The following is a 24071-nucleotide window of genomic DNA, read 5'->3' on the forward strand; positions in this document are numbered from 1 at the left end:
CTAAGCCTGAGGGTGCTGGGGCTGGAGATGAACATGGACAAGGTCCAGGTGCTCCATCCCTGGTCTAGTACCCTCGGGAGTCTGGTCCCCAAACTGGAGGTCAGGGCCTATTGACCTCTAGTGTCAAGATAGAGCCCTAGGGTGCTAGCCCCCTCCCAAGGGACCTTACTAGACTCAGCTACTCAGAGAACCTCTGTTCTTCAAGGCCCATGACACCCCAGGAGCCACTTGGGTGGTCCTAGCAGCTGAGTCCTCACCCAGCGCCACACAATACTGTGACTCCTGGTAACCCGTGGGAGACAGGCAGACCATGGGTGGCTAGGTCATATATGGGATGTTTATTTCCAGTTGGAGGGTGCCAGTTACTTGGGGTAGGGCTGAGAGTGGCTGCAGACGCCCTAACTGGGGAAGCCTGTGAGGCCCAGGTTGCTGGCTCTGCTAAGGCCCTTTCCAAGCTGGGCTTAGCTGCTCTCCTGGGTGGGTGCAGGAATGGAGTGGCAGCCTTTCTGGCACTGTTCCTCACTTTCCCCAGGTCTTCTCAGAGGGGCTCAACATCAGTGGGGATGGCAGTGGATGGGCTGCCTGCAGGACTGGGGAGACTGAGGCACATTGGGGGCATCTGGCACTGTGGTCTGGCTTGTAGCTGGCAAGAGGCCCTGGGGGGTTGGTTCACTTAGGGAGTCTGTACCATGCGCTTCTGGGTGTCAAAGACATAGCGCTTGAAAGACAGGCTGAGTGTCACAGGCTGCATGGGCTCTGGCCGCTCGGCGCTCTCCTCTGGCTTGGCGGTCTCCCCGCGGCCAGCTCGGTTCCGCTTCTTGAGTGTAGGTGTCAGGATCTTCTTGGACTCAGGGCTGAGGCCACCTGCAAGGGATAAAAGTGTCACTGCCTCACTGTAGGCAGAGCGGCATCCTTGTGTCCCAGCTCCATGCCCTTCCCACCCAGTATCACTCTCTCTGCCCAACAAGGTAGGGAGGGCCTTTCTGACTCCTCCCCACACCTAATTCACTACTAGCCAGTCACTTTGGGGCACAACTCTCTAATCTTCTGGCTGCTCACCTGGTCCCTAAGGGCCTAATGCTCTCTGAGAACACTGTTCTACCTGCCAGACAGGCCACTTGAGGTTTCTGGCCACCATGGAGACACCCTCTTTCCCCTTATGCCGGAAGTCTGACTCTGTAGCAGGCTCTCTCAGGTTCTGTGCCTTTTGCCTCTGGGTGGGTTCAGAGGAAGGGAGCCTCAGCAGACCCGAGGTGAGCAGGGAACAGCTGGGAGGTTGAATCAGCTCTCCTTGGCCAGAGCTCTTGTGTGTGGGGGTCTCACCCAGGCTCTGGCTCCTCCATCCTCACCACCCACCCTGAATAAGGTTGGGCTCTTTGCCATCTCCAAGAGCTCAGTACGATCTTTCTTCATGCAGAACATCCTTTCTGCTCTAACATGGAAGATGTCCCATGGCCCTTCAGGGAAAGGCTGTGCATGGCAGCTTAGCTGTTTTCTGTTAAGCTGCAGACTGACAGCACCTGGCATCTGCAGACACTGCACTGGTTAGATCGAATCCAGCATCTCACATGCTTATTTATTCTTGTGTTGATATTTACAACCGACTGTCTTGGGTTTCCAGATGAGACGCTGGGCAGAGGCTCAGGCAGTACTTGCTAGTGCCTACTAGCACCTGGGGGAAATCTCCTGACAGCCCTGATTCTGATTACTGGGATAAAGGGAGGCCTTCACGTCTGTCTGGAGGCCAAACAGGGAAGCGCCAGGACATCTGCTGCCCTTACAGGTGTCTGGAAAAGCTCTGATTCCCTCATTGGTCAGTTCCGCCCTCTCGCCCCATCTCAGTCCCCATGCTAAGCCTGAGGGTGCTGGGGCTGGAGGTGAACATGGACAAGGTTCAGGTGCTCCATCCCTGGTCTAGTACCCTTGGGAGTCTGGTCCCCAAACTGGAGGTCATCCACCTGCATGTGGGCCTCTGACAATGATTTTTGCTTTTCAAGACGGGGTTTCTCTGTGTGGCCCTGGCTGTCCTGGAACTCACTCTAGACCAGGCTGGCCTGGAACTTAGAGATCTGCCTGCATTGCCTCCCGAGTGCTGGGATTAAAGGCGTGCACCACCACCGCCCGGCTCTGGCAATGATCTTGAAGAGGGCTTTCCAAGCACTCTGCATCGGCCCCTAATCTCTGGACATCTAAAAAGTGGTATATCCCTGGAAAACTGAAGTCAGTTAGGGATGGCCTGTCTCACTGTAGGAAGGGTTTGGGCTCACTCTGACAGACAAAAGTGAGACTGTTAGCTACCTCAAATCCTGGACCCCCTGGGAAAGCTAGGGGCTTGAAGTTGCTGGCAGTACCCTAGAGCCAAGCTGCCCATTGCCCCTGCCAGAGTGCAGCAAGGAGAAGGTGCCCTCCCGCAGCTGCCTGGTCTTTAGCCCCGCATCTGTGGCTTTGCCTCCTCCCAGACGGGGCCTAGGCCTTGGAGCAAGAAGAGGGCCCTGGGCTGGTGCCAGGCCTGCAGGTATCTGAGTCCCTGAATCAGAGCTGGGCCTTCCTCCTGCTGGCACCAGACCCTGACAAATGGTACGGGCCTGTCTCTCTCTGGTGCCAGGAGGTCTGATCGCTGAAGAGGTGCAGGGCTCCAGAGCGTCTGTGCCATGCTGGGGAGACAGGTGTGGCCCAATCAGCAGTCCATCTCATCTGTGATGGCTCTGGTTACACACAGTGCATGCCGCATCACCACAGAGCAGGCAGGGATGGAAGAGGAATCTGGCACAAGCAATACTGTGGCCATTGAGCAGCTTGGTCGCCTCAGCCATCACAGGGGTCTGGGAACACCATCAAGGGTCTACCAAAAACCTGTCCCAACAACTCCTGGGGCATATGGCAGATATCACACCGTTTCTTCAGTGGCTCCCTTTCCTTTGGCCAGGTGGCATATGCCGAGGAAGTTGGAGCTGTACCCACCACAGGCTCGTGGCCCAGCTCAGGCTACAATTGTCTCTCAACTGCCCAGGGCTTTCCTTTTAAAGATACTTGGCACTGTAGGATCAGTGGACAGCCCGGAGGAGGCACAGAGTCCAAGCCAGCTCCCCTGGAGAGATTCTAGTCAACAGGTTTGGAGGCAGATAGCCCTAGATAGCACGAGTAACTTAAGGAAATGACCCTGTGTCCCTGGGAGGGCGGTGGTAGCAGCTTTGATGTTCCTAATGCAGGGCTCTCTGAAAAAGACTGCTGGACGCATGCTCGGGTGACAGGGACCCCACAGAGACTGTTGGCAGGCTATAGAGGTAGAAGGAATCTGTGACGTGGCCAAGTCCATGAGGTATATGCTTGTTCTGTGGGAAAAAGGGTGATGACTGGGTCAAGGGAGTCAGCAGGCAGCTAGGGTGCCCGCATCTATAGTCCAGGGTGCCATCAGGCAGGACAGTTTCCCACCCTGCCACCCCATTCTCCCAGCTCTTCCTACGTGCCTGGGCAAATAGCAAACATCAGCTTCCTGGTCCTGCATATCCGTATATCCACCTCTGCACACTTCTGGCTTTGTCAGCCCCTCAGCTAGGATGAAGCACCCCCTGGAGTTCTAAGAGCACTATTCTAAGTTCTATTCAGAAGTCACTGCTCAGGCCTCCTGGCTACCTGGCCACTGTACCCAGCCTCTCTGGCCTCACCGTTCTAGTTCTCTCCTCTAACTCCGTCTCCTCTGGCACACTCTATTATCTCCATGGTTTTGTATCTGTTGTCTTCCTGTGACCAGTCCTACCACAGTGAGGTTTCTGTCTTTGCCCATGTGACCTGCACTGGGGACTCTGGCTCCTAGCTGTCGGTGCTGGTGAGACCCTACAGGACTGGAGGCAAACCCCTAGGACCAAGAACCCAAAGGTCAAGCAGCTAGAAACAGTCCAAATCAACCACGGGATGCAGACCAGACAAACATGTGCCATGTGGGCCCAGATGTGCGGAGGTGCCCAGTCCTCACTGATCAGGGCTGGAGGAACTGAGGTGCTCAAGAACTTCACACTTACCCAAGGTCCCACGGTGGGTGGTGGGCAGTGCTGGTGACTAAGGTGGTCTGGTCCCCATCTGTGTTTGAGCATCAAAGAACCACATGTCTAACATCGGTTAGAGGGGACCTGAGACCAAGGGCTGATAAGACAAATCCCCTTGCCATAGTAAAGCGGAGTTCAGTAGGACTAAATGTGACTCAATGAACATTTAAAAACAGATTCAAGCTAGGGGCGAGGACACAGAGATGGCTTATTTGGTAATGTATTTGCAAGCCCTGAGTTCAGATCCCCAACAGCCAGGTAAGAAATTGGGCAAAGTGGTGTGCACTTATAACCTTAGCATTCAGGAGGTAAAGACAGGAAGTCCCTGGGGCTTGCTGGCCAGTCAGTCTAGATGAATTTTGTGAACTCCAGGTTCAGTGAGACTTTGTCTCAACTAAATTAGGGACAGAAACAGGAAGACACACAAAGTTGACTTCTGACCTCTATATCAAACATGTATTCTAAACTTAGTTCAAAAAATGCAGCAGGCAAAACTTTCAGAAGATCCCTATCAACTGAGCTATAGAGAAAAGACCAAATGGCTCTATGCCTAGTCTCCAGGGATCACAAGGGGTTACAAGTAGTGCCTTTCTTCTACTTTTCCGTACTGCCCAAGGGCTCTGGGTAACCCTGGTTAGGCACAGAGGTCTAGCTACACGGGTCCCACAGTGTGCCAACTCCTGAACCCCGACAAGGGACAATGTATAGCAGTGCACCCTAGCACACAGGCAAGCAGGGGAAGGGGAAGGAGGTCCAGGTGGGTCCCCACAGCCTGGGGGTGGGGCCCAGGGCAGCTGTGGTCAGGAAGCAGGCTGGCACTTTGAGGCCAGTGGCCTTGCTTCTAGCATGCTCCGGCTGTGCCTGGGAAGGGTGAGGCTGAGCATGGGTAGAGCTCCTTTATGGGCACCAAGGTCAAAGTGTCCAGCACAGCAGCTTTCAGCTAGAGCAGAGATCGCAGGGCAGGTTCAGGGACGGGCTCTCCCAGCTCCTCAGCCCCACTGGCCATTCCTGCTGCCTCCTGCTCTACTCCCTGGCCACCAGAGAGAGTCCTGTGAGGCCCACGTGACGCTGGGACCTGTTCCACTGGCAGGAGTATGTCCTCACTCAGAGCCATGCCTGCCTCCTCTGCCTCTCCACTCCCGATGCTCCTGTCTCACTCTGACCGTCAACCACAGGAACCAAGCAAGGGCTCTTGATCATTCGTTTCTGTGAGCTGAGTTCCTTTCCGCCCACTGAATTCACTCTGCCACTGCTCCTTGGAGCACGTCCCCTGACTGCCCCGAGCTAAATGGAGTCCCTCCTAGGAGCCTCACTGAGCACCTGTTTTCACTGTGGTTGTGTAGTGCCTACTTCACAGAGGCCGGTGAGTTGGTGATATCTTCCCACTGCTGGGCATGGAGCCCTCTACGTCTCCTGGGGGAACATGAATGTGGTGGAGGCATCCCATGATGTATGCAGCACCCAACATCATCATACTTACACCTCTGCATGCTACCCTCCATGAACCCACACCCCTTTACATGTACTCCCATATGTCACATGTATCCACTGTCTCACACATACACTACATATCATATACAGCCATCAGTACTCACCTATACTATACACACCCATGGCCCTGTGTATATGTATCACACACACACATATCACACTCACACCCACATGCACTCGTCTCTATTACATACATTTACATGCCAGTCCCTCCATGCTACACGCACCTGCGTGTATCCCACTCAGATGAACAGGCCAGTGGTGAGGCCTGGGAAAAACATGCCTGCCCTTCAAGTGGTCCAGAGAGCAGTCTGGACCAGACACCAGGTTGGACTTCGGTCCTCTGCCATGTGCCAGCACCAGACTTCTCCTGGCAGGGGGTGTGTTGGGGCTGAGGTAGCCCATGATGTCCCCTGTTCAGGAGGCCTCCTCTCTCCCTAGACGACACCAGTCCTGGAGCCGACTCTACTCTCTTTTGAGCCCAGACCCCAGGATGTAGTGGGGGTGGCAGTGACCCTATGTGACACCACTGCTCATGGCTTCCCATGGGGACCTCTCCCAGGGCCTGGCTGGCCTTTCTCACTGTGCGCCAGCCCCACACAAAGGCACAATGGGCTGCAGGCTGCTGGGTCTTGGCTCCACTGGGCAATCAGGGAAGAATGTGGGAAGCGAAGTTTTTCAAGCCCAGCGAGGGTGCCGCCCGGCAGTGGCCATCAAAGGCCAGCAAATTGCCCCCAATTGCTGGCGTCGCTTTCATGTCAGGGGCCAGACTAGAAGAGGGGCCTTCACGTTGGTGGGCAGCTGGCACCCCCCAGTGGGAAAGGAGCCCTTGTAAGCATCTTGGGGTCAGTAGGCCCCTCAGGGACTCACTGAAGCCAGAGCAGCTATGAGGAGGCTGTAGAAGGAGGGCAGAGTGAATGGGGGTAGGAGTTCTCTGGGACAGTCCTGGTGAGGACTGCTGGGCTGGCAGCTGGATGGCCACAGAGTCCGAGTTCAACAGGCTTGCAGCTGGACAGAGTGCGGTGCCGTGTGCAACAGAAGCCCCGAGTGGAGGTGACCTGCCTCTGCAGAGGGCCTGCTGATGCTGCTGGAAGGCAGAGGCCAGCTTGTGTGGAGTGGGGGTTCTGGCTGGCACGACAGGAATGGATGAGCTGATAAGGTGGAAGAGGCTTTAATGCAGGCCTGGCAGTCACATCTGACTCACAGCAGGCCTTGGCTGCACTTAATGTGTAGGGGTCCAGATGAGGTGAGCCAAGGTGTACGCCCTCTAGCTATATGATAGCGCTGGGATCTGGATGTGGGACTCCCTTTGCCATGGCTGGCTTGTCATTTGCTCCTCACTTGGCCAGGGACAGGCCAGAGGGCAGATCTTGGAGATCTGGGGAGAACAAGCTAATGCCTTCTGGGTTCCCTCTGAACTTCTGTGGGAGTGACTGGTCCTCCTGCCATGTACTGGCAGGTGTGGCCCTGTGCTCACTGTCTCACAGGCCTGTCCTCGCTAGCTGCGGGTACCAGCCCTGATTTCCCTCGTCCCTTCTCTGCACCGGTCATGTATGTAAACAAAGATGCAACTTGCTTTAAAGAGATAAGGTGATTAATTAAAAAAAAAAATCAGAACTGAATTCTGCCGTCCCAGCAACAAAAGGAATTGGGGAGGGGGCGGCAGACGGGCCCGTGTAACCACGAAACCAAGTTCCTTCTAAGGCTCTTGGGCATACTTGACGGCTCACACACTCCTTTGATTGGGAGGAGACGAGGCGATGGGCCCCGCATGCCCATTTTGATGTCTTAATGTTGCCTAATTCCTTCTTTAATTTATATTAAGCTTCTTAGCAGCAACAATGAATTCTTCAAAAACAAAACAAAACAAAAAAAAGGCCCTTTGCAGAGATATTCCTGCACCAAGTTAACTGAAGTCACAATGAAGCTGAGCTTTGGAGATTGGGGTGTGTAGGGAGGAAAAACATGCAATATGTGAAAGCTTTTTTAAAAAGACAAAACCTTATTATTTTCTACAGAGAAAATATTTTACTGTTTAAAATAACACTGGACTTTTGAATTATAACCTGTTTTTATGTTCAAGCTATCTGTGTATTATTTCTCCTGCAGTTGTACATAAAATGTTTTTACATTCAATAAAAGGACAAATACTATAGAATTGTATTACATGAAATATATAGAATATACAAATTCATAGAGACAGAAAGATTAGACGTTATCTCAAGATGGAGAAGAAAGGAATATAGAGCAATGACTTCCTAAGTACAGAATTTCTGTTTTGTGTGATGGAAAAGTCCCACAAATGGACAGTAGTATGAGGACATTATATCATGAATGTAATAAATCAATACAATTAATGTAATTAATGAATATCATAAATACAATTATTGAATGAGTACTGCAAATGTAATCAATGAATATCACAAATGTAATTAATATCGTGAGTGTAATTAATGAATATCATGAGTGTAATTAAAACAAATAAAAATAAATACATCTAAAAAATAAATAAAAAGACAAAACCAAAATCAGTCTGATCCAGACAGGAAATGACTTGGTCTTGAGGCTCAGTTGGAGGCTGAGCCATTTGAGAGGGTAGCCTAGTAGAGAGACATTTGCTGTCCTAGGTTCTTACTCAGCTTGGAGGGGAGCTGGCTAGAGATGAGCAGCCAGCCACCTGAGGCCAGCTTCCTACTACCTGATCCTATGAGGTTTCCACTCCCTGAAGTGGCTGCAGCTCGTGGAAGCATGTGTTGGCATGAGGACATCTCCAGCCAGGCTCCTGCCTCCGCCTAAGCAGGGTGCCATTTCACATGCAGCATGGAACCTTGGACTTCCTGGCAATCCTACTCAAGCCCCTGTGCCCACTCAGAGTTAACTCATGCTCCTTTGAGGTCCCAGGGCTTCTTCAGGGAAGGTCCTGCTGAGTAGGCCACGGTACAGCCTATGTATGAATGTCCCAGCCACTGTAACAAGCATCTCTCTGCTTACCCACCCCATTGCTGTCCAAAATCCGTTTAGAACAAATTTCAACCACTCCTCCTGGATCAACCTCCCCTGAAGAAATCTTTAGATCCTCATATGTGTTCAGATGAGGCCTATACTTCCTGGGTACCCCAGCGGCCTGCCTCCTACAGACACTTCGGCATGCCTCAGCCCCCTCAGTTTCAGTTGCTGCTGGGCTCCCTCAGTGGGATATGGCAACTGCCTTGGTATCTCCTGCCTAGACTTTCAGTAAGAGGTGGTTGTACACTGGTAGTCTTCTTCCTGGGGTCAAGGTGCTGACCCTTCCTCAGAGACTCCAGCAAGGGCCACCCTGGCCCCTTCAGCTTACGCGAACCCAGGAGAAGGGGCCGAGTATGGCTCTGTTCCTGGGGTGACTCCCTTTCTAGGAGTCAGAGCTTCTTGCTAGCCTGTTGGGGTCCTAGTGGTCCTCTCATGGCCAGGCAGCCTCTAGGCCTACATAGGCTGAGGGGCGATGAGCATGTCTTCTGATCACAGCCAAGCAGGTTGGGAGGGGGAGTCCTGGAATAGCAGAGCTCTTCTAATCCTGCTGGCCACATGCACCTGGATTTGGAACCCTTTGAGGCAAGGATAAGGAGGAAGTCCAGGATCTATGTTTCCTCCCCTGGGGCTCAATCAGGGTTGCTAGGTAGATGCCCACACCTTTTAGGAAACGGGCCATGGTGCTGGATGAATGGGGTGAGAGGGCGGTGGGGACAGAGGTGCATGGGGAGTAGGGACAGTACCATGACAAAGCTGAGGTGGGGAGGGTGGGGAGTGAAAATGACAAGGGGAGAGAGCCGCCTCTGCAGGGTTGTAGGGAAGTAAGCTGGTGGCTGAACGCCTCTCTCCCTCCCCTTCCTCAGTGGGACTGAGGGACGCCAGTCTCAGGTCACTTTTCTTCTGCCATTGCCAGCATCCCCTTCATGCCCCCTCACCTAGCCAGTGCCACACAGGTGTCCACAGGTGAGTCACTGCCCAGGCAGCTGAGGGCTCCCAGCTATGGTTACGGAGCAGGACTTACAGCCAGAGCTGTGCTCATAAAGTACCCACGGCAGCCTGGGGCTCAAGGCAGGCCAGACCCTTTACTGCACTCCAGGAACTGGCATCAGGGAGGGCCAGGTTCCAGAACCCCTCTTCAGAAACGTCTGAGGATTGGGTCTCTGCACTTTGGGTCACCATGGGGAAATACTGGTTGGTTGGACCTGAGGGTTGCTGGGTGTCCTCTGTGGGCAAAATGGTCTTAAAGTAGCTAACTGCTATATAGAGGGATCCTGAAGGAAGACCATCTCACATGATGCCAGCCTGGCCACAGAAAGCTTAGCTGGTGTCCCACTATCAAGATATTTCTGGCTGGGCGGTGGTGGTGCACACCTTTAATCCCAGCACTTGGGAGGCAAAGCCAGGCGGATCTCTGTGAGTTTGAGGCCAGCCTGGCCTACAGAGCAAGACTCAGGACAGGCACCAAAACTACACAGAGAGACCCTGTCTCAAAAAACAAAACAAAACAAAACAAAACAAAACAAAAAAGATATTTCTGAGGGACAGAGACACGCAGTGACTTGACCAGGGGCCCAGCAAGGACGTCCTCATTTAGATCTGTGCCTTCAACCACTCTGCACGCCTCTTCCCACCTTCCCTCCTTTATGCTCAGGGGCAATACTGGCTGTGGTGTGGCTGCTGCAATCTATGGGGACTGAAGACCCTATATTTTCCTGGTAGGTGGGAAAGACTGTGGTAGGGCAGTCCTGAAGCCAAAGAGTGGGGGGCAGGTTCCTGGTGGCTTCCCACGAGGTATTTTCCCCCACCACTCAGGGAGCAGAATTTTAATGCTCCCACCCTTCACATGTACACTCTTTAACATAACTTAATCTTCAATTAAAATACCTAGAGCAGAAACTAAGATAACTGGTTTAAAAGGTAGAGCTATTGACAATAAAAGTCATCTTCATAGTGCCTTCGTATTGCTTTTTCTTAAAAAAAAATCCACATATTAAAAACGTCATTTTTATGACTTGGGGAAAAAGCCATTGAGAATAATGAGAGTGAACAAAGGCTCAGGAGCAGTCATTTTCCAGGGCCCATGTGTGGCATCCTGATTACTGTATCAGCTTTGCTGCCAGAGAAGAGGGAGAAGCAAGCGCAGGTGACTGGTACCACTGTCCTCTGTGGCTGGCAGATGAAGGGCAGGGGTGGCATGGCAGCACAGGTCCCTCTCCACGCTCCTGAAACTGTAGACTCTAACAGTTTCCCCCTCCCCACCACTGGTCTTCAGCCCAGGGTGTGCAAGCACACAGCCGATGCTCCGCATATAAGCTGATTGGCTGTACTACTGTGGGCCCTAGGGAAGGTCTCAGGCCTGGCCTGTGGCTCAAAGGGGCATGCCCCATTGAAACACTGGCACTCCAGCTTGCCTTCCTGGTATATCTGCCAAGGCTATCTCCTCATGCTGAGATCACATGGGCCCTTGTGCCCAAAGCGGGGTCTGCAGAGCAGTACCTCTCACTGACCAGGTCTTGGTCCTCTCCCCCAACAGGCCCCTTTGTCCCAACTCTGTCACCTTCACAGCAGCTATCTCTTGGATCACTATTGACTGCTGCCTGCCTGGGCCTCTTACAGCACCAGGTAGCTCAGTGGCTGGTGGTCAAAAGAGGCTCTTGTCTACTGGTTTGACATTTTCCAAAATACTCACTGTGCTCTGACCCAGGCTGAGATTTGTCCCTGTATGGCTCTAAGCTGTGGTTCACAGCTAGTGGAGTTCTTCACATATATGGAGACTTCAGGCAGGCCTCTGATTTGGAATACCTCCCACAGTGTGTCTCCTTGGAAGCTCTTGGGAGCTTAAGGGCCACAGATGGCCGGGCCCCTCACTGGAGACCTGAGTCCTGGTGGTGTGCTGTGGCATCGTAAGTGTAAGGGTTGCTCTCTAGCCCTGCACCAAAAGAACAACCATTGTCAAGATCTGGATTCCAGCCTGGTCCTTCAAAGCCTGGCCAGTGCGATGAGAAGGCATCTGTTTTTGAGGGGATGTGGGATTGTCCCTGGGATCAGCTGCCTGCTCTGTGAAATACCAGGTCCTGCTGCTCACAGGTACAGAGCCTCAGGGTAAGAGTGTTGTGCTGGCAAGGTCCTGGGAGAGGGACAGAAACCTCTGCTTCCAATAGCCAAACAACGTCTCCTTTCTTCTCAGCACAGACAGAAGCCTTCCCTACAAGTGCCAAGGGCTTAGGGCTGGTGGCTGAAGACCCGAGGAGCCAGAGGAGTCAGGGACAGGAACCAATACACTCTGGAAGGAGGTGGGTCTGTCACTTCCTTCTCCAACCACACATCCTTTACCATGCAGCGCATAGCGAGTGAGCCAGGGCAGCCTGGGTACCCCTGTGTGCCAGACTTTCCCTCCATTTCCCTCCAACACCTTGTGGGAATCAAGGGTAGTGACTAGTGTACTGGGGTAAGGTTAGAGAGGAGAGCATTGTGGCCTGGGCACTTACGCAGAAAGGAAGTGGGGTGAGGGGCGGCTTCTGTCAGGAGACATGGCTTCCTCTGCTGACACACCTCTGCTGTGATCCCTGTTATAGTGCTCAGGCTTGAGGTCCTTCCGTTTCTCGGGACATATTGGTTAGGAGTAGAGCCACAGGCACAGGCTCCTCAGATAAGTGTCCCCAACACTGTCTCTACTTCCCCACATGCTATACAGATGCCACCTGGCCCAGAGCGACTTATCTAGGGCTGCTGTGAACAAAGTGACCCCTTTCATTCAACAACTCTCCAAACCCCAAAGAGCACTGTCTTCACCATGACCTTGGGTTGTCAGGACAGTGTGGATTAGACCTGAGGAGAAAGTCTGGCTACATTTTTAGGAGGCCATATTCTACCACATGCTGCGGGGGAAGGGGTACAGAAAGAAAGGGGCATTTGGAGTCAGTGACCTGGCCTGGCCTCGAGGGCCAAATCCAGGGAACCAACGCCTTGCTAGTGCTTACTGCATATCATAGCAGCACAGTGGCTCACCAGTGTGCTCACATTATCATCTGTGATCTGGGCATGAGGACTGAGGCATGAGGGATGTAGGGTAGAGGCATGACACACAGAAACACCACAGACTTCTCTCTCTACTCTGATAGCCCTGTCAGGGCTCACTGTAGCCTACTAGATACTGTATCTGAGGATACTGCACAACTTGCCCTCAGTAAACATGGCCCAGGCCTGTGGCAGGGACCTTATATATCCTGTGCTGGTGCCCTGTGGCTCTATTAGTATAGAGTACAGGCTACCTCTTGGTGGTTCTGAAGGGCAATGTGGTTTGGCTATGTCAGCCTCAGCCCAGCACTGGAGGTCTGCTTCCTGCTTTTGCAGGAAGTGGGACACAGACCCACTACAGGACACATCATGAAGACAGCAGGAGGTGGGTTTTGGGGATTAATGCCAACATCCCTGTTCTGTTGTGGAATAATAGTTTAAGATGTGTTACATTTGTTTATGCTGTGGAATATTTGTTTAGTGATGCAAAGATGTGCTGCATTCTTTTATGTTGCATTTGTTTAACTCTCTGAAGCTGTGTTACTGTGCCTGTCTAAAACACCTGATTGGTCTAATAAAGAGCTGACTGGTTAATCTAGGCAGAAGAGAGAAATAGGGGGGGCTGGCAGGCAGAGAGAATAAATAGGAGGGGAAATCTAGGGAAGAGAGTGAGATTGAGGAATGAGAAAAGGAAAAAGAGAAGGAGAGGAAGACACTAGGGGCCAGCCACACAGCCAGCCACGGAGTAAGAAGGAAAGAAAGATATATTGAATAAAGAAAGGTTAAAAAAAAAAACCCACAGGCAAACATAGTTAAAGAGAAATGGGATAATTTAAGTTAGAAAAGCTGGCTAGAAACAAGCCAAGCTAAGGCCAGGCATTCATAAATAAGTCTCCATGTATTAATTTGGGAGCTGGGTAGTGAGCCTCCAAAGAGTAAATAAAAACAAAAAACAAAAAACAAACAAACAAACAAACAAACCCAACTATACCATTCAGTCAGGGAGCATCCATGAAATCACTGTGTCCAGTGAAACCAAAACCCTCCCAGTTTCCCTGTAACTGGACCATATTTATACATGTGACCAGGATGTCAGCCTGTCTGACAGTGTGCTGTTAGAGACAGCTAGGGTTGGTCCCTAGTGCTCAGGGTAGGTGTTCTGAGACATGCTCCTTCTCCAGCCTCCTCTGTAACTGAAGAGAAGGGTTCTATGGCAGGCAGTGGCTAGTGACACAGGCTATCTGTGGCCCTGTTCCCCAGCCTCCGCCACTGAGTGAACTGAGAAGAAACTAGAGCTTGTTTCAGCAAAGGCTGGCAGGGTCTTCAGTGGGGACAGCTGCACCAGCTTAACCCACACTAGAGTTTTTGCTCACTTTGAGGAGTTCTGTTTTTCTTTTAAACGAGAATCCAGACTCATGAGAACAGCCAGAAGAGGGGCTATCTCTAAAGTAAACTCCTGCCTGTACTGGGAAGGAGGGCAAGCCCACAGGGCTGTAAGCCTTTGTTCTGGGAGAACCAAACCACTCAAGAACCCTATGGCCTGCACTACTCCTCAGGACTCCACGGCCCCCAGTCAGCTCCAGCACTGGCTGGAAAGCAGGGGGCCCAGGAGAGCTTCTTTGAAAGGCTGGTGGCCTGTACCTTATTGCTCTGTGACATATACAAGGCAATCTGTATGGGCAATGGTGAGCTGAGCTTGCACAAGCTGGCAGCGCATGCACCTGTCCCTGCATGCACCTGTCCCTGCATGCACCTGTCCCTGCATGCACTTGTGCCTGCCTCAGCTGATGCCAGGCTTCCAACACAGCTGCCCCCAGATGCAAGGAAAGAAGTGGGCTCTGGTGCCCAGGGGTCAGGAGGGGACATGCCATTGTGGCCAGAGCACCCTGCTTCTCAAGAGAACCTCTCCAAGTGGAAATCTCCGAATGAATTATGTTTGCAGGGCTAGCTGTCAAGGTGCGGCTGGCTGTGGCATCTTCCTTTTACTGGGGACAAGCTATGGTCCCTCGTCACCCATCATACTCACTGCCCAGTGAGTTCACTGGGCAGCAACACTGTTCTGCTATTACTCCTTGCAGCCCCCTCCATTCTTCAAGGAAGCCTTCTTCAGATCAATTCACTTCACAGAGTATTGTGTGTTACTGTGAGTGGAAACCCAGCCTTTTGTCCAAAAGAGCACATCCAGTGACATAAATGGGCCACTGTGATGTTCTCAGTCTGAGGGCTATGAGGTCTGGGATGCCACAGGCAGTACAAGCAGCCTATTAGGGACATCAGTGTCTGCTCCTCCACAGCACCAGCCCACTAAGGACTATTGGTGCTGTCCCGCAATGGCACAGGCCTGACCTCCTCTGTCCTTGCGGGGTAAGTAGCAGGGGTCTGTGTGACCTCGAGGGCCATGCTCGGCTGTGGGAGGTCTGTATTCTCCAAGTTGCCTGGGAGGTGGGAATGAGGCTCAGAAGTTCTCAAAGTGACCGTGTGTAAGACACGGCTGTGGACCAGACTTGTTATGCCTGTGCTTGTGGAGCTGGCCCACATGGCTGGGCGCCCTGTATCATATAGACACAGGCAGATCCGGCTGTCACAGGGCAACTTTGGCCCCTGGGTACATGGGAAATTGTGAGACTGTGTTCTCAGGGCAACACCTGGTCCCTTCTTTCTTTAGTTACCCCAGGAAAACAACTTTCCTATGCTACCTGCCTGTCTGGAGGCTAGCTCAGGGACCTACAAAGCTACAGATCTTGTCACAGGGACAGCTTCCCTTGAGACAGTTTAATGGTGGTACCTCTGGAGTCTCCAGGCATCCAGACTGCCAGTTACACCCTGGGTGGCCATGTGGGGCCTTAGAGCAGGAGCAGGACTAGGTAGGGCAGGAACAGCAGGCCAGGGAGTGAGCCCAAAGGCTGAGCAGGACACACTGCTCTTCCCAGGCAAGCAGGTGCCTTGACTAGGCCCTGTGCCACTGGCCCACAGGTACCTCTTCTGAGATGGGGGGCAATGCTCACTCTTTGGCGGGCACAGGGAGATGTCAGAGAGGAAATCTTTCGGCACAGCATCTGCTCAGGAAAGAGCGATGAATGAAAAAGCTGAAGCCACACACTTCATCCTCGGACACGAGCCCTCCCCTCCTCAGGTGCATTCACACACTGTGTGTGCAAGAGTTAGGACAGGGCTGGGATGACAGCAATGCCTGGATCACAAGACTGCTGTGATGCCTAAGGACTCGGCACTGTCACAGGCGCTGTGATGTGGCCCAAGTGCTCCCCAATCTGTTCACCATCTCTCTTTACCCCTCCACTCTGGATCACTCCATTCTCTCAAGTCTGAACATCCAAATCACCTCTGAAATTCAAAGGGCTGCTGTCCCTCAGAGTTAGGCATCCCTATGGCAGCTAGAACACAGGCTCCTTGCTCACCACTGGGACCCAGACTCTGGCCCAGGAGCCAATCACTGTGCAGCTTCATACGGGACATTAGGCCCCCGGCCTCAGTCTCCTCATCTGAGAAATGGATGGCTAGAGCACTTACCATACAGGGTTGCGATGAAGCTTTGAGTCAACATGACAGTAGTGTCACATAAAATGAAGTCTAAACCATGTCAACTCTATTCCACCAGAGCCACCACCCACCACCCACTCCGCACTTGCCACCTGTGCCTGCTGGGTGCTGATAGGGGCTCAGATCTGGAGCCATGCATGGGGAAGAGTGTGTCACATTTCCAAGAAGGCCAGATTCATGCCTGATAAGGACATAGAGCAGACAGTTTCTGACAGCACACAGTCATAAGGGAAGAGGCAGACAGGGAGCTGGGGCACTCTGGGGATTGGTGGCCTGGGAGGACAGTCCTCAAGACTGAGGGAGGAATACAAGAAGAGCTTCACTGAGGACCTGGGACCCACAGGGCAGCAGTGCCTATGTGAACCCCACTGGGAGCCTCTAAAGCAGACCCCTCTGAACTTCCTTTCGCGGCCATGCGCTGGATCCCATCTTGTTCTAGGACAAGGGTGTGGGAGGGAAGAGAGCTGGGTGAGGAGGGGCAAGGGCAAGAGTTGAACACTGGGATTTATGAGCTGCCTTTGGCGGCATGGGGGAGGGGCTCCTTTTGCCAAAACAATATTTAATTTTTTTAAGGCAGCTACAAAGCCAGGATTAAGCCTAGGCCCTAAAACGAGCTCATAAAATTGAAAAATATTTATCTGGAAGGGTGGCAAGTCCAATAAAAGTTTTATGAATGTCTCACAACTGCCCCGTCAGGAAGCTGGCCTCTCCCTCACCTCCCTCTCGTCAGAGGACGGCACACACAGGTGGGACGCACGGAGACAGGGCTGAAGAAGCCCAGTGCCTGGGGCCCGCTGCTCTGTGCCCCTCCCCGACCTGTTCAGTGCCCAGCTGTGCCAGGAGGTCCAAGAGTCTGAGCGCAGCCACCGATGACTCTCTGAGTCTTGGAGGGCTTCGGGCAGGTACAGACCACAGGCTTTATTGTTCAGACCAATAGTAGGTGGCTGATTGAACTCTAGTTTGAAAGAGACCCACAGCCCAGGGCTTTCCTTGAAGTCACTGAGAAAGCAGTTTCACATAGACGAATGTGTTGAGCTCCTGGCTTCCAGGCCCATTGCCCCTGCCCCTGCTTTCCAAGACATCACTCACTGCTCCCCACGCTTCCCCACTGCATCCCTCTCCTTCCTCCCTACAGCTTCTGCTTTCTGCTCCCCGCCCCCACACACCTTCGGTCTCATCTGGGGGCCTTTGCACAGCTGCTCCTCTGAGGAAGCCCACCAGCTCCAGGGCCTCCCTGCCTTGGAAGAATTCACGCCACCCGATCCGATCCTTCACCTCCAGAACCATCACTTCTCCTTCCCGTGAACTGCGGCCAAAGTACTTTCGCTTGTGTGGCCCTTCCCGAGGGTTCAGCAAAGGGTCGGCTCCCACAAAGCCAAGGTTGCTCGATTCTCAGTCACTGACAGGAAGTCAAAGCTAGCAGGAAACCAGGTGGCACCCACAAGAGCCCAATTTCTAACCAAATGCCCAGGCTTCCTGTTCCTCCCATGGCACAAGTCCACCTGAAAAGCCCAGCCTGCTCTGCTCAGGGAAGGCCAACCCCGAGCTTCCGAGACACAAGGTGAGCACAGCAGCTCTGAAAACCACCTTCTGCATCTGGGGAACTGGCAAGAACTGGCCAGAGCACAGTGCTGGGGATGGCAGGCATGCAAACTGGCTGATGTGCAGGCCTCTGTCATCCGTGGGACTGGGGACAGCTCTGCTGTCCGCACCTACCCAGAGCTGCTCACACGCCTGTCTGTGGAGTGGAAAAATGGAATGCCCTGGTAACCTCAGACAGGTGACAGGTGTGCAAACTGAGCTATTCAGATGGTGAGACATTTGTGGTTAGACAGGGGCAGGTGCAATGGCTGCAGAAGCAATCTGCAGCCATGTCCATAAAACTCAAAACAATATAGACAAAACCCAGAAGGTACTAAACTCAGAAATTCTTCGAGTGCCTATGTGCTGCTCAGAAAGTCTCACATTTTAGGGCATTTCAATTCTGGATTAGGGATGCTAAGCTAGTGATGTCTCTAAATAACATAAAATCCGAAAAATGGTTGATTTAGCACTTTTGGTCTTAAGTATTTGGATAAGGGATGCTTAGCTTGTGCAATGACAGAGTCATCAAACAGGGAAAGCTTTGTAAAACCCACTGGGGCACAGACCAGCTGGAGGGAGTGACAGTCATCTCCATGGAGGCCTGAACTTCAGCGCTATCTATACCTCTTAAAACAACAAACAGCAAAACAATACAAAAAACAAAACAAACCTCCAAACCAAACCAAAACAGACTCCCCCAAACCAGGGTCTCCCCTTGCAGCTCTGGTTGGCTTGGGACTCCTGGCTCTGCCCCCTGAATGCTAGGATTACAGGCAGGGGCCACCACATCTAGCTCCCTCTCTTAAAAGCAAACAGGAAGCTGTGGGAGAGATCCAAACTTTCTGATTTGCTGGCAACAGAACCATCTAACTCTGTACTGTCTGGCATATGTTTTTCAGTTAAGAACAAGTTTAATTATTATTACATTATTATTTTAGGAAATCAAATAGTGATGAAAAGGAGACAAGCATACAGGAGACCTAAGTGATCAAGTGCTCCTGGGTTGTCCCTGCCCAGACAGGAGGTGGGGATGCTGGCCCAGCATTTAGGTACATACCTGGTACCTAAAGCATTGGTGTCCAGCCAGGCTGTATGCTCTGCTTACATTATAACCACAAAAGCATAGTCACCTCGCTCTGCTCCTTATACCACACAATCTGGCCTGAGGCTACCAATGTGTTGACCAACCTTGAGTAACCAAGCACCTGTCACGTGCCAATCCTGAAGTGGGGCTATGTAAGGGAGACAGTCCATAGGAGAAGTTGTAGGAAATTTAAACACAGAAGGGCTTGGCAGGGTGCTGTGATGGGGAACCTGGGGGAAAGAGTAGTGGGTTAATGTCATCCTGGGCTAGGGAGGGGATCCTGAGGGAAGCTCTGTAGCACGCCTTGTGACTTCCAGAATCCTGGGTTTTCCTTGGTTCTACTGAACAGGCCCTGGATTCTAGGCTTCCAACTGCTGTTGGGAAAGAACCCTCAGACTGCCTCTTCCTGGGGCCCCAGAGCCATGATAGGCACCCCAAGAAGGCCCAGTACTGCCCATGTGGATGATGGGACCCTGTGGGGAGGCTGACCAGCAGCTGGTTTCTGTCCACTGTGCTGGTTTATGTTAATTGCAGATATTTTCATCGTATTGTGTTACTCCATCCATCTTTGTGAACGGGCCGTCTTGTAAAATTCTTTTAATTATGTTATTTTTTCTTGCCTATCTTCATCATCTACAATTATTTATAATATCATTGTCCTTGTTTCAAATGCTGGGAATAAACATTGTTGTAACAGTTCTTCGATGGGGTTCATATAATTTTTACAATTGCTTTGAAATGCCTCAATGGCCAAAGCTGAAGGAGGCTATTCGTTTAGGGGGAGAAGACACCCCAAAGTGCTCCCTGCTCTGGATGCCAGGTTGTCCTCATCCAGGGCAGCCCTAGGCTGGGGTGGCAGCAGCCAATGGGAGCTGGGTCAGGTTTCAGAGTTGCTGTCCCCATAGATGTCAGGGCAAGATCCAGAAAGGGCACTGTCGGGGTAAAATGCCGGGAGAAAGATGGATGGTTTGTTTTCATTTTTATAGGAGTTTCTGAAACCTCAACTTTCACCCCTCACCCCTGTTCAGCTCTCTTCTCCCAGAGAGCTATTTTCCTGTCTCCTTGTGGGAGTTGGCAGCTAGCTGTGGGGCAGAGCCCAGTGGAATGAATGGCTGTTCAGAAGAGTTGCCTCATCTTGGGTATCATGGGTGACCTAGCTGTCTCTCTCCAAGTTGGCTGGGGCCCCTTGTAAGGATGTCTGGGGATAGCCAGCCTAGCTGTCTCTCTCCAAGTTGGCTGGGGCCCCTTGTAAGGATGTCTGGGGATAGCCAGCACTTTGGATGAATTGGCACCTAGGTCTCACCCCCACCTGGTCTTCTGTTTTCCCAGAAGCTTTCAGATCTCCATAGGTAATTACCATGCCCCTATACGATTAGCACTCCACGATCCTATGACACTGACCTCCTCTGCCAAGTATCCTCAGAGGAGGACCCCAGAAACATGCTCTGGCCAGGGCACCGAGGGATGCAATGTGCAGCAGCCCGGCAGGGTGCCTGGGGGCTCATAGGCTACCTAGACTAGGACATGATGATACCTTCTGGAGACTCTGAAAAGCTTGCCTGCCAGTGCCCCAAGCCACAACTGCTTCCGAAGGGTTTCAGCTTAAGGATGTGTGGATTGACAGGACTGCCACCACAGGCCCTGGCTCTGGGTTCAGGACATAGTGTCTTTGGATCAGAGGTACAGATGCTGAGGAGGACCAAGGGCCATTTGGCAGCAGCACCCCAAACCTGCATTGGGTACTAGGGTGATGTGCTTATACTGCATGGTCTATGGTTAGAATAAGCAGACCAGCCCCAGGTGCAGGTCCAGAAGTGGGGACTGTGCAGTTGGCTTGGTCCAGGCTGGGAGCCACAGCCTTTTAGTGTGTGAGCTTAGGGGATGGGTGGGTGGGTGGGTGGGTAAGACTGACTTTAGTAGTCACCTAAGAAATGTAAATAAGCCCTGAGTAGAGAGAGCACCTGGGACAGGAAAGCTGAAATCCAGCTCCATCTACCTGGCTGACCAGAGTGTGAGGTGAGGCGACCCAATGTCTCTGGGGACTACTCTGCCAGGAGCTTGCAGGGAACTTCTAAATATGTGGTGTTCTCTTTGTGGAAAATTAGAAGAGTTTAGCTTCTGAGAACCAATCCTAAAAAAACACTGTTCATATTACAGTAAACTTATGAAGACGCTCCGCTAATGTTCATAAGCCAGGTGCTGGAAACATTGAACATTTATGGAGGCCTGGGTTTCCGGGTCCAGCCTCAGTTTAGGTGGCTGGCTACTGTTGCGCTCCACCAGGGAGGGCTGCCATGAAACTTCACAGCACCCAAACTGTGTCGTGAGGAGCTGAGGTGCTCAGTAGGGGTGTGGGCTAGAGCTGGAACCACGCGGACCAGCTTCTTCTGAAAGGTGAGAGGATGAAGGAAACAGGTGATATCACTAAGCAAGGAGACTGAGAGCAGAGCCTTCTCCTGCCCTGAGCTGGTTCACAGCTGAGACAGATGAGCTATTACTTTAAGGTTACAGGTATAAAAACTGTTTTGTTTCCTTTTTTCCCATTTGGAGATAGACACAGGTCAAGCCCTGACTCTGTGTGAGAAGTCATGTCCCCGGCTGAGATAGGAAGAGGCTAGCCAGAAGCTTCTTACCTAGGACAGAGGCAATTAGCTCACTGGTGAGGGCCCTGGATGTGGAACAGTCAATTTACCCTGAGCTCTCACAGAAACTCCCAAATGCCAGCCTCCAGGCCCCGGTTGGTCGCTGGCAAATTCTGCTGGGCCAGACAAACACACCAGGGCTGCTGAGAATGAGTGATCTCACACCTCCCATGGGGACCAGCCATTGGAATTTAGAAGAGGCCATTCTGACAAGTGAAGGGACTGGTCTTCCAAGCCCACCTGTGTGATCTGATGATTACACTTTGGGATAGCACAGCCTGTGGCCATTGCAGTCTGAATAACTCTCAAGCAGGTTGGAGCAGGAGGTGTTCTGCCCTTGCTCCTGACAGTGTACCCTCCTCATCACACCTGTGGTATTGTGAAAAGTGCCAGGAGGAGGGCTATCTCACCAGATAGCCAAGCTGGTAAAGTACCTGCCACATGCACAAGCATGAGAACCTCAGTTCAATCCCCAGAATATACGTAAAAAAAAACCCAGTGTGGTGGCGTGTGCTTAAAATCCCAGCACTGGAAAGGTGAAACAGCTTGAAGCACACTGGCCTTGTGAGTTCCAGGTGAGAAACCCTGTCTTAAAAACAAAACCAACTAAACAACCAACCCTAAAACCAAGGCAGACAGCTCTTGAGGAATAATAATTGAGGTTGACTTCTGGCCTCTGGGCACGCGCGCGCGCGCGCACACACACACACACACACACACACACACACACACACACACACACACACACACACGAGGAAAGAAACGTAAACAAAAGCCTTCAGGCCCCTGAGATGAGGAGACTGTGGGCAACTTTATGTTTCCCAGCTCTTCAGGCTAACATAATCTGTGAGTCCAGTGAAATCTGGTTTAAGACCAGGACACTGGATCCTTCTGGTTCCCTACACAGATCTTCCACAGAGAGAAGGGGGCGTGAGTGGGTGGATCCTGAATGGAGGGCCTGAGATTGGAGCAGCAGCCTCTGCTACAGGCAGTTGCGCCATGGAAGGCAGAGCTCTTTGCCATAGTCATCATGTAGCTGTCTATCCTCCGAGCCCTAAATGAACAGCAACTCACAGCACGGCCCCTCGTCCCAGACCCACTGGAGCCAGGAGACCTGATTCATTGTTGGGCAGTGGTAGTTCAGTTCAGAGTGGGTCCTCTTCAGGGCACAGGTGCTCCCAGGTACACCTGTAGTAGGCCAGGTGCCAATCCAAATTCAGCCAGAGGATGACAGCAAGAATATGGTGAACTGCCAGGCAGTGGTGACACATGCCTTTAATCCCAGCACTCAGGGAGGCAGAGGCAGGTGGATCTCTGTGAGTTCAAGGCCAGCCTGGGCTACAGAGTGAGTTCCAGGACAATACAGAGAAACCCTATCTCTAAAAACCAAAGAGAGAGTGAGAGAGGGGTTGGGGAGGGAGAGAGAGAATATGGCGAATCTGGAGCCTACATGGCAAGCACTGGGTCCCCACACACCCCAGCCACTTGGTTCCCAGACTAAGCCTCATGTCCCATTTCAGGCCCAGTTCTCAGCGTCCAGATGGGCTCTGCTGGACCCAGACATGCTGGGCCTGACAAAGTCCCTCCCTTTTTCAGCCGTGTAACTTGGTAAGGCACTTGACCTGGAAGTTCACCTTGTCACCTGTAGACTCTGTGAGAGTTGGGACTGCTAAGGGTTTGACCATTTTACCTCTTGGCCTTCTCAGGTACCCCAACAGGAAGGAGCCCAAGAAACGACAAAGATGACATTTATAAGTGCAGTAGCTACTGCCAACATGTCGTACGTTGACTGTTTGGCACTGTCCTGTAGACACCAGGCTGAGAACTCGGCTTTAGCAAGGAGGGCCCAGTACCTGTCAAGCCTCCAAGACGCAAATACTGCCTTATCCTCAGATCTGAAGTGAGTGACAGCTTCTCTGAGAGCCCACCACAGAGCACTGCTACAAGATGGAAAATTGATTTCTGTAACACGTCTTGGGCAGAAGCTGGTCCCCAGCACCAGCAATGGTTGGTAAAGAGCATACCATTCCGTCCTTCCCCATCCAGACCTCTTCTGTGCTCCTGGCATGTGACTGGTAGAGGTTGTCTTTGGCTAGCAACACCACTGGCCAATAACTGAACTACTGATGCTCTCTGTGAATGAGACAAGTGTCTGTCTTAATGTGCCGAGTACAGAGCTCTGCATAGGGAAACCTAGTTTTGAATGTGCCCTGAGACATCAGGTGGAAGGCTGTGGCCCAGTACTGTGCAGACTATGGCAGGGCACTGGCACCCAGGGAGAAGGTACTGGGGGTACAGGGCATCCCCATGACAGAAGGACCCAGACACAAAGTCAAGATAGCCAGCTTTTGGCAAGACCAGATGCAAAGTACAAGTGACTTCTTTTCACTATCCAAGGACAAGCCTCTGGGCTGGAACAGAGAGTGAGCAGCAGGGAGTATCCTGGGGCCTCCACCACTATTTCACTTCCTGTAAGACCTTGCTGGGGGACAGAAGTACCATTGCTTAAAAACTAGCATTTTGGACACACCAAAGTAAATGGCTACAAGACAGAAAGCACTCAGAACAATGTCCCACAGGACACAATGGTCAAAGACTATTACCCTGCTGTTATTCAACATTCTCAAATTATGTTGCACTCTGTCC

General features: G+C 52.1%; 1 protein-coding gene across 1 annotated transcript in view; it reads right to left on the reverse strand.

The window, feature by feature from the left end:
• Positions 1-319: 319 nt before the first annotated feature.
• Eefsec (eukaryotic elongation factor, selenocysteine-tRNA specific) overlaps positions 320-24071 on the reverse strand; it is a 208646-nt gene continuing 184894 nt past the window's right edge. Inside the window, exon 7 of the mRNA XM_059258164.1 lies at positions 320-864. Coding sequence (XP_059114147.1) covers positions 674-864 — 191 coding nt within the window. The 3' untranslated portion in view covers positions 320-673. The remainder of the gene's footprint in view (positions 865-24071) is intronic.

Source organism: Peromyscus eremicus, chromosome 3 (assembly GCF_949786415.1).
Source record: "Peromyscus eremicus chromosome 3, PerEre_H2_v1, whole genome shotgun sequence".
Classification (NCBI taxonomy): domain Eukaryota; kingdom Metazoa; phylum Chordata; class Mammalia; order Rodentia; family Cricetidae; genus Peromyscus; species Peromyscus eremicus.